Source organism: Pseudophryne corroboree (assembly GCF_028390025.1).
Source record: "Pseudophryne corroboree isolate aPseCor3 chromosome 3 unlocalized genomic scaffold, aPseCor3.hap2 SUPER_3_unloc_63, whole genome shotgun sequence".
NCBI lineage: Eukaryota > Metazoa > Chordata > Amphibia > Anura > Myobatrachidae > Pseudophryne > Pseudophryne corroboree.
Genome location: NW_026967556.1, coordinates 637152 through 647500, shown reverse-complemented (window position 1 = coordinate 647500; position 10349 = coordinate 637152). Strand labels below are relative to the sequence as shown.

The 10349-nt window shown below is 46.7% G+C and overlaps 1 protein-coding gene across 1 annotated transcript in view; it reads left to right on the top strand.

Moving 5' to 3' along the window:
• LOC134984559 (zinc finger protein OZF-like) overlaps nucleotides 1-4935 on the top strand; it is a 28164-nt gene extending 23229 nt beyond the window's left edge. Inside the window, exon 2 of the mRNA XM_063950115.1 lies at nucleotides 2107-4935. Coding sequence (XP_063806185.1) covers nucleotides 2107-3338 — 1232 coding nt within the window. The 3' untranslated portion in view covers nucleotides 3339-4935. The remainder of the gene's footprint in view (nucleotides 1-2106) is intronic.
• The last annotated feature ends 5414 nt before the right edge of the window (nucleotides 4936-10349 follow it).

Here is a 10349-nt window from a genome sequence, read left to right as displayed (position 1 = left end):
AAGATAAAAAGAAGAGGCCTGTTAGCCTCCAGAGGTATTATACTATTTTCACTCTGCTGTAAACATCTTGCTGTATTGCTGTTGCCACTAGCAATAGGGAACAGTCTTTTTTAAGACTGGGTGAATAAACATCTGCCTCAAGATGACCGCTTCAGCTTGTGATCTGCAGTGCTATGCCAAACATAGTTCCGTTTTCCGGTTGTCCAGGGTGCACTCAGCGTCTCCAAGCTTCGCCTCCCGCCAGCTACTGTGTAGAGACCAAGTCCAGCGACTAGTGGTGATTCATCGACACCACACAGGTGTGGAAAGATAGCGTGTAGACACATACAGAGCAGTACCATGGTTCCAGACTCCATAGCGACAAGGATTCTGGTGGTGGCAGTGTAGTACCTGCCCATTACGCAGTGGGTGGAGTCAGTAATAGGCGGTTACTAATGGTAATTGGGAATCCCCTAATTGGCCAGATCCCGTGTGACCTAAACATCCATTTTGTGACTGGAGCAGGACGCAAGGCAGGGTGAGGGCTTTCGTACAGAACCATCCAGTCACAGAAATTGCTGGCATAGCGGTGGGATAATCCTAGGTGGCTTTTCGGTCACCTGATTGGAGAAGCCGAGTTAGGAGAGGAGTAACTGCACTGCAGGAGAACGCACAAGATGGCGGTTTTCAGTGGAATGTCAAAGGACGATCTGGAGATCGTGTATCAGGAGAAGGGTGTGGATATCCCTTTCAATGTGTCCAGAAGCATCATGAGGGCGGCACTCGTGAGCTTGGCGGAGTCCCGCTGGGCGGAGGTAGAGTACTAAGGGCGTTGGCATTGAAGAGGGCGGCCTACCAGTGGACCTTTGTACAGAACCGGTGAGACCCACAAGCCCCAGCCTCTCTATTAGCAGCAGCCATGTTTCATACCTAGCAGGGCCGGAGGTCCAACGTCCCAGGTGGGGCGACACGGATACCTTAGCAGATCGGCTAGTGGAATTTGGAGAAAGGGCAACGGAGCAAGAGTGCTTGATCATCACCTCACTTCCCAATATCACTGCCGGGCTCCGGTGACTGTGCGCAGCCTGTTCTGCCCCCAGCAGTAGCGGAAGAGCCAGTGCTCCCACCTGAGGCAAAAGTGCCTCCAAGTCAGCTATCCGGAGCGTGCAGGAAAGACTGGGCACACTTAGCTCCAGAATACAGCCCGTGGCTTCAGCTGCGTCACTAGGCTGCGGCAGTGAACGGTGCCCGGACTGAGCGGCTTTAGGGCAGGAGAAGTGGGGGACTTAATAGATTGTTTCTTGCCTCCAGTGGTGGCCGACAGCTATCAGGTAGGGTAGATAAGAAGCCACGTAGTAATAAAAGCTCCAGAAAGCATGTCTGGATGGACTCAGGCCCCTCTTATTTATTATTTTATATACTAACAGGGGTGACAGGTGTGGTACATCCCTGCAAAGGCAGATCCAATCTCTTTCTCATCAGACTCTGCTGTCTTCCCTGCAATCTCACTCAGATGTTCACTGCTGCCAGTAGCACACGTATGAGAAGCAGAAGTATGGCGGCAGCTGTATAGATCCTGATATGTAATTCTCTATATCATACTTACTGTACACACATCATCCTTATTACTATTGAGAGAATAGAGGTAAGACACTGATGATGGGGGGTGTAAAAGTGGATTATAACCTGGAAGATGATGATGATTACAGGGTATTATATGGTGTATTGCATGTAAGTTACCTTGTTCCACACGTACTCTGCTGTAGCAATATACCTTATATAAGGGTGAGTAACACATGTACAGGCTTATCAGCGTATGCGCACACACATAAAGGAATGCTACCTTACCAATGCTTCCAGGAGTAACGTTAGGAGACATTTCTCTGATCCATCAGCTCATATGACTGATGTTATTATTCATCTAGAATCTCCAATTCATACGATATGTTCCCCATCCATTGTTTTACATTGGTGCTGACATAGGACTTAGCGAGTGACTACATCTCCATTTATACTTCATGGTTAGTTACAAGTACAAGAGAGAGAGATATCTAAGTCTTATTATAATATTACATTTGTTATTGTGTGTTCTCATTTTTGTATTTCCATAATGTATTTTATTTCCAGCAGATGGACACACAAGCAGGAATATCTCAGAAGGACGTCTAATGTTATCCCCGGATTGTGACATAAAAGATGACAGTAGACAGGATTCTCCAGGAGATAACCTCATTACCCCAATTATACATCCAGCTCTATCAGCTGATCCCTCTGATCCTGGGAAATGTTCTCCTGATCACTCTGATATTGGAGCATTTGTTACAGCTCTGAGAGTAGATACAGTGTTTCCCTGTTCTATAGATGCCAAATGTTTTACACAGAACACAAAGCTTATTACCCATCAGCCAGCTAAGGCAGCTGAGAGGCAATTTCCATGTTCTGAGTGTGGAAAATGTTTTACATACAAATCAGCTCTTGTTAGACATCAGAGAAGTCACACAGGTGAGAGGCCATTTCCATGTTCTGACTGTGGAAAATGTTTTACTTGGAAATCATGTCTTGTTACACATCAGCAAAGTCACACAGGTGAGAAGCCATTTCCATGTTCTGAGTGTGGGAAATGTTTTAGCCGGAAATCACAACTTGTTATACATCAGAGAACTCACACAGGTGAGAGGCTATTTCCATGTTCTGACTGTGGAAAATGTTTTACTTGGAGATCAAGTCTTGTTACACATCAGCAAAGTCACACAGGTGAGAAGCCATTTCCATGTTCTGAGTGTGGGAAATGTTTTGCCCGGAAATCACATCTTGTTATACATCAGAGAAGTCACACAGGGGAGAAGCCATTTCTATGTTCTGAGTGTGGGAAATGTTTTGCAGACAAACTAGAGCTTGTTAGACATCAGAGAAGTCACACAGGTGAGAAGCCGTTTCCATGTTCTGAGTGTGGGAAATGTTTTGCAGACAAACCAGGGCTTGTTAGCCATCAGAGAAGTCACACAGGTGAGAAGCCATTTTCTTGCTCTGAGTGTGAGAAATGTTTTGCCCAGAAATCACAACTTGTTAGACATCAGCTAAGTCACACAGGTGAGAGGCCATTTCCATGTTCTGAGTGTGGGAAATGTTTTGCCCTGAAATCAGATCTTGTTAAACATCAGAGAAGTCACACAGGTGAGAAGCCATATTCTTGCTCTGAGTGTGGGAAATGTTTTACACAGAACTCATATCTTGTTATACATCACAGAAGTCACACAGGTGAGAAGCCATTTCCATGTTCTGAGTGTGGGAAATGTTTTAGCCAGAAATCACATCTTGTTACACACCAGAGAAATCACACAGGTGAGAAGCCATTTTAATCTTCTGGAGTATACTTATTATTGCCATGCGTTGTTCTTCAAGGTTCTTATCCTATGTCCTGTGCTTTTTGCAATATACATGCAACCACTGGGTGAAATAATCAGCTGTCATGCCCTCATCTACCACTGCCTACAGATGGTCTGTCTTTTGTTCTGGGTACTGAGAACCCAGTACCAATCCTAAATGTCTAGCTGAGCTCCAGGTGTGGGTGTTGCCAGCGGGCTGTGACTTAATCCAGGTGAAACAGGTCCTTATGCTAGCTCACCAACAAAGGACAGGGCTACAGCTCAGCTTTGTTACCAACCAGACTTACGCTTGGGGGTTCAGGTTTACATAATGCTGATCCTGTGCAGAATCTTGGTGTCCTGGATGGTAGAGTGACACTTAGACATCAGGTATCTGCCACAATCAGATCCTCATCTGAGGAACATAGTCAGACTCCAGCACTTATTTCCCTCAGAAGATCTACCTACAGTCATACATGCACTTGTATCATCACACATAGACTACTGCAATGTCCTCTACCTGGGTCTCCCAGCAAAAGAATTGCACCGCTTGTACAGAATGCAGCAGCCAGGCTGTTACCTAACCAGCCCGTTCCTGCCACATAACACCCATTCTCTACTCCCTTCACCGGCTGCCTGTAAGATGGTGACTCTGGGCCTAATTCAGGTTGGACTACAGTGTGTGATCCAAACGGAATTATTGAGAAAAACTTGCGGACGCATGCGCAGCGCCCGTCCTGCGTATGCACCTGCATTCTCTACAGGGGGCTGTAGGAAATGTGATTGCTTCTTGTTAAACAGGCAGAGGCGGTCACGGGGTGGGGGGTAAAGCTCCATTTCCAGTGAGAAGATGGAGCGTTACAAGTGCGGTGTTGCGAGAAAGGGAGGCGGACAAACGGTCATGTTCACTGTGGCTGCATGACATCACACGCAGCCATCGCAATCTAGAAGAACGTGGTGGGGATCCTGCAGGCACAGCTAAGCTGGCAGGATGCTTCACTAGTTTCTAAGATGAAGCAGAAATTGTGGAGAGATCGCAATTTCTGCTTCATAAAGGGGGGAGGCGCCGGTCCACGTACTAGGCTGCCTCGCCCTGCGATGGGCGGCCCCCAGCACGCTAGAAAAAAGATTGCTAATTAGCAGCATCTGCCTCCTTACTGACTTACTGTAGACCCCTATTACACAATCTTACTGACTCTCCCAGCCCTACATGACCAGGGTCCATGTACCAGAAGCAGCTTCTGCCTCCTTACTGACTTACTGTAGGCCCCTATTACATAATCTTACTGACTCTTCCAGCCCTACATGCCCAGGGTCCATGTACCAGAAGCAGCTTCTGCCTCCTTACTGACTTACTGTAGGCCCCTATCACAGCATCTTACTGACTCTCCTAGCCCTACATGACCAGGGTCCATGTACCAGAAGCAGCTTCTGCCTCCTTACTGACTTACTGTAGGCCCCTATTACACAATCTTACTGACTCTCCCAGCCCTACATGACCAGGGTCCATGTACCAGAAGCAGCTTCTGCCTCCTTACTGACTTACTGTAGGCCCCCTATTACATAATCTTACTGACTCTCCCAGCCCTACATGACCAGGGTCCATGTACCAGAAGCAGCTTCTGCTTCCTTACTGACTTACTGTAGGCCCCTATTACATAATCTTACTGACTCTCCCAGCCCTACATGACCAGGGTCCATGTACCAGAAGCAGCTTCTGCCTCCTTACTGACTTACTGTAGACCCCTATTACATAATCTTACTGACTCTCCCAGCCCTACATGACCAGGGTCCATGTACCAGAAGCAGCTTCTGCCTCCTTACTGACTTACTGTAGGCCCCTATTACATAATCTTACTGACTCTCCCAGCCCTACATGACCAGGGTCCATGTACCAGAAGCAGCTTCTGCCTCCTTACTGACTTACTGTAGACCCCTATTACACAATCTTACTGACTCTCCCAGCCCTACATGACCAGGGTCCATGTACCAGAAGCAGCTTCTGCCTCCTTACTGACTTACTGTAGGCCCCTATTACATAATCTTACTGACTCTCCCAGCCCTACATGACCAGGGTCCATGTACCAGAAGCAGCTTCTGCCTCCTTACTGACTTACTGTAGGCCCCTATTACATAATCTTACTGACTCTCCCAGCCCTACATGACCGGGGTCCATGTACCAGAAGCAGCTTCTGCCTCCTTACTGACTTACTGTAGTCCCCTATTACATAATCTTACTGACTCTCCCAGCCCTACATGACCAGGGTCCATGTACCAGAAGCAGCTTCTGCCTCCTTACTGACTTACTGTAGGCCCCTATTACACAATCTTACTGACTCTCCCAGCCCTACATGACCAGGGTCCATGTACCAGAAGCAGCTTCTGTCTCCTTACTGACTTACTGTAGGAACACTATTACATAATCTTACTGACTCTCCCAGCCCTACATGACCAGGGTCTATGTACCAGAAGCAGCTTCTGCCTCCTTACTGACTTACTGTAGGCCCCTATTACAGAATCTTACTGACTCCCAGCCCTACATGACCAGGGTCCATGTACCAGAAACAGCTTCTGCCTCCTTACTGACTTACTGTAGGCCCCTATTACATAATCTTACTGACTCTCCCAGCCCTACATGACCAGGGTCCATGTACCAGAAGCAGCTTCTGCCTCCGTACTGACTTACTGTAGGCCCCTATTACATAATCTTACTGACTCTCCCAGCCCTACATGACCAGGGTCCATGTACCAGAAGCAGCTTCTGCCTCTGTACTGCCCTGGTTACTTCCATCTGTTGATGAAGGACTGTTAGTACCATGGAGGGAGACAGGTGGGTGGCAGTAGTGGTGGGGAGATGGTGGATGGCAGTAGGGGGGGACAGGGTGGGTGGCAGTAATGGGGGGGAGATGTTGGTGGGAGACGGGGCGGGTGGCAGGTGTGGGGGGAGACAGGGCGTTGGCCGTAGTGGGGGAACACAGGGCAGATGGCAGTAGTGGGGGGAGACATTGTGGGTGGCAGTAGTGGGGGGAGACAGGGCAGATGGCCGCAGTGCAGTACCAGGGAATGCTGGAGGCAGTAAAGAGGTGTATGGGTCCTGCACAGAATCAGCTGATAATTAGACTTAATGATGATTATGCTTCCTTATTTCTAATGAATCCCTTGTATGTGTTACTGTTATTTGCTGTGTCAGCCTTTATGTGTGTTCTGTGTAATAATCCTGAAAGTAGTGCTGCTACCGATCTCATATCATTTGTAGTAACTTGGAAAAGATGAGATATGTGGTGCACTCTGGAAGCTTATAGGGGGTTACTCAGAGATGACCGCAGGTGTGATATCACGCAGCCCCTGGAAAATGGTCCCGGCCCGCCCGCTTTCGCCCCTCAGGGATGCCGCCACAATGTGTGTGTCTGCGCGGCTGCTGCGCATGTGCATTTCGCCACCACAAGCAAACTGCTGAGTAAAGTATTTTTTAAGTTTAAAATATAGACAAAAATATGTGAATTAAAGATATGAAATAAAGTAGTTTAAAATCAAAAGATTTCCGGTGTGATTTTGGCTGTGTCCGATTTTGACAAATCATTTGAATAGTGGGATGATATTACGGGAGGGAAGGGGGGGTCTCTTTCTGTGTAAAGAAAGTTTTATTTGTTAGTTTTAAATTAATTATGTCTGTTCAAATGTTGTTTTTTAACTTGTAGGTGAATTAGGGTTGTTGTATTTGGAAAAATAAACTTACCTGACCCTTGCCTGGAGATGTCCATGTATGAAGGTATGGGAGATACCTGCTGCAGTCCCTTCTACTTACATTTGGGAGGTCCGGTTGTTTTGAGGGAATTAGTAGCAAATAGTAAATTATACATTTGCTCCATAACGTCTCGCTGACACTCTGATTCTACACAAAATGACATTTGCATTAACAACCATTAATTAAACAAGAAAAACACTTTAAAAAAAAAACTTTATATATATATATATAAAAAAATAGAAGAAAATCACCAATTCTGGTCTGGATTCAGTGACTCTATCATGAGAACAAGTGTCTTTTTAGCAAGGACTATACCAACAGTAACCAGGCGTATCCCACAGAATATCAGTGCTGCCACCATACATTGGGTATAGAAGATAAAGGGCAGATTTCTGAACAGTGCTTTTATAAGGAACATAAGAAGTGCATAGATCACAATGATCAGAAGTCCAGGACAATGAGGTCAAGAATCCAACACTGGTACTAATTACATATTTACATATTCATCACAGATAACGAAATGCATACCAACACGTTCAACAAACCAGTGGACGTCCGTAGCTTCATACTAACCTCCAGCTGCCACCACCCAAACTGGTTGAACAGTATCCCAGTAGGCCAATTCAAAAGACTCAGGAGGAACTGCTCCAGAGTCAGCGATTATGAGACACAAGGACAAGAACTAAGTTTAAAATTTAGAGAGAAACAGTACGATACAGAAAAGGTACAGACAGCATATACCATGGGTAAGGGAAATGATAGACCTCCCCCCTACAATACAAAAAGAGACCAGAACAGAAAACAGACAAAGAGATCCCTTTCATAACACAATACACAAAACAAGCAAATCAGATTAAAAAGATCATAAACAAACATTGGCCGATACTTCAAGATGACACACTAGCAGATATCATACCTCCAAAACCAAAAGTAGTGTTCCTGAAAGCACCAGACATTAAGAAGAAGCTGGTACACAGCCACGTACCACCAAAACACAAACTACTATAGATGGAACACATAAGAAGGGGACTTCTACCACTAAGGGACCTGCATGGGCTGCAACACAACAAAAGCTAGAAGCACCACACCTACCCAAACAGTAATGTCTGTTTCACATTCCACAACATTTAACACACAGGACAACTTACCATGCCACAGCAAGGGCATCATATATATGTTAGAATGTCCCTGTCCGCAACAATACATAGGAAGGTGTTAGGGTCTCCTGCCCTGTGCTGCCACGTCATCATGGCAACCGGGAGACAAGTGCTAGTGGAGTAACCTGAGCGCAGCTGATACTCCGGTTCGGGTCTTTTGCTGTGCAGTGGTTATAGGCTCTTTGCACGGCAGGGGATCCGGTGCTGGTTTTTGTGCTCACAGTCTGTGAGGTCTGAGTGGGGCGTGGACAGCACCTGCTTTATAAGGCCTCTTTTCAGGGTAAGCAGATGCTGCTGAATCTTTGTTGGTTAGTCAGTTCATGAAAGTTAGCCAGTACTGTGTAGCTTTGTATTTGTTTGTTGCTTACTGCAAATAGGCCTGGGGATTTGGTATTACACTCTGCCAATCCAGACCTAGCAGTAAGACTGGAGTCAGTCGTTTAGCTTGCTGGGGTTCTGTTACTACTCTGTGAACTTAGCAAGTTTGCGGCTGTATTCTAAGACTTGCCTGTCTAATCCTGTCTCACTGTGCTAGGTGTCAGGGGTCAGTTTAGTGGCAGTAAGCTAAAACCTGTGCACTGCAAGTGAGAATTAGGATTGTGGAGACTCTCCTTGTGTCTATCATTCCATCTCTGACCAAGGAGTTTACTGCCACACCCGTTGGTAACCCTTTAGGGTTTTGCTGTTGCCCTTAGCAACAGCATTTCGGGTTCTCTACGTATTAAAACACAACATCTTGCTTTTTCCATCTGAGCAGTTCTAATACAAGGGAGATACCCAGTTCCTTAGCCTCTGGGCTTCTCTGTTCACTTTGTGTGTATTTTGTTACCCTATCACCTTCTGTGTACGTTATGTCATATTCCCCAGTTTGTCTGTGAGTCCATTTGTTTTGCATAACAGTTCAAACACCAGTACATTCCTGCAGACACTGGAGTGCATAACAGTTCTGACACCAGTACTTTCCTGCAGGCACTGGTGTGCATAACATATTCAGCAGCCTAATACTCCTGTTGAAATTTTGTGGGAATATGGAGCATACCCCTCAAAATACGTTGCAACAGGTGGTCGATCAGGTGCAGGTCCTGACTCGACAATTTAATGATTTGTCCATTAAAATGCACACCTCCCAGGCTGCTGGCGGAGCTCCCGCAGCAGCAGCACCTGCAGGGGTTAAGGAGCCGAAAGTAAATCTCCCGGATCGTTTTTCTGGAGATCGCTCGCAGTTCTTTTGTTTCAAGGAGAGCTGCAAGCTATACTTCCGGCTTAGGCCTCAGTCTTCTGGGTCGGAGATTCAGCGGGTGGGCATAGTGATTTCCTTGCTACAAGGAGACCCACAGGTCTGGGCATATGGGTTGCAGCCTGACTGTCCGTCGCTTAAAAGTGTTGATGCTTTTTTTACGGCACTGGGCATGTTGTATGATGACCCTGACAAGACGGCCTCAGCCGAGGCTCAGATTTCGATCCTTAAGCAAGGGCGAAGGCCAGTTGAGGTTTACTGTATAGAGTTTCGGAGGTTGGCCCATGATACCCAGTGGAATGACCCAGCCCTGAGACACCAGTACCGAAGAGGTCTTTCTAACCAGATAAAGGACCAACTGGTATAATATCCCTTGCCTGATAGCTTGGATCAGCTCATGCAGTTATCCATCCGGGTGGATAGACGGCTGAGAGAACGTAGGCTTGAAAGGGAGACTGAGATTTCCTTCCTTCCCAAGGGAACCTCAGACTCTGAGGAATTTTCTGAGGAGCTTATGCAGATCGGGGCTACCCGCCTCTCCTCGCGTGAGAAGATGCGGAGGAGACAGCAGGGGTTGTGTTTGTACTGTGGGAATAAAGGTCATGTAGTAGTATCATGCCCAGAAAAGCCGGAAAACTTCAGGGCCTGAGGGTGATGGGAAATATCCTGTCAGGCCAGAAGTCAGAATTTCCCAAGAAGACTTTTATCATTCCGGTGACCTTGAATATCCTCGGTCAAACTGTCAAGACTGAGGCCTTTGTGGACAGTGGGGCCGACGGGGTTTTTATGGACCGCCAATTCGCCCTGAAACACTCTGTTCCCTTAGTACCCTTGGCATCGGAAATTGAGATTTGTGGGTTAAACGG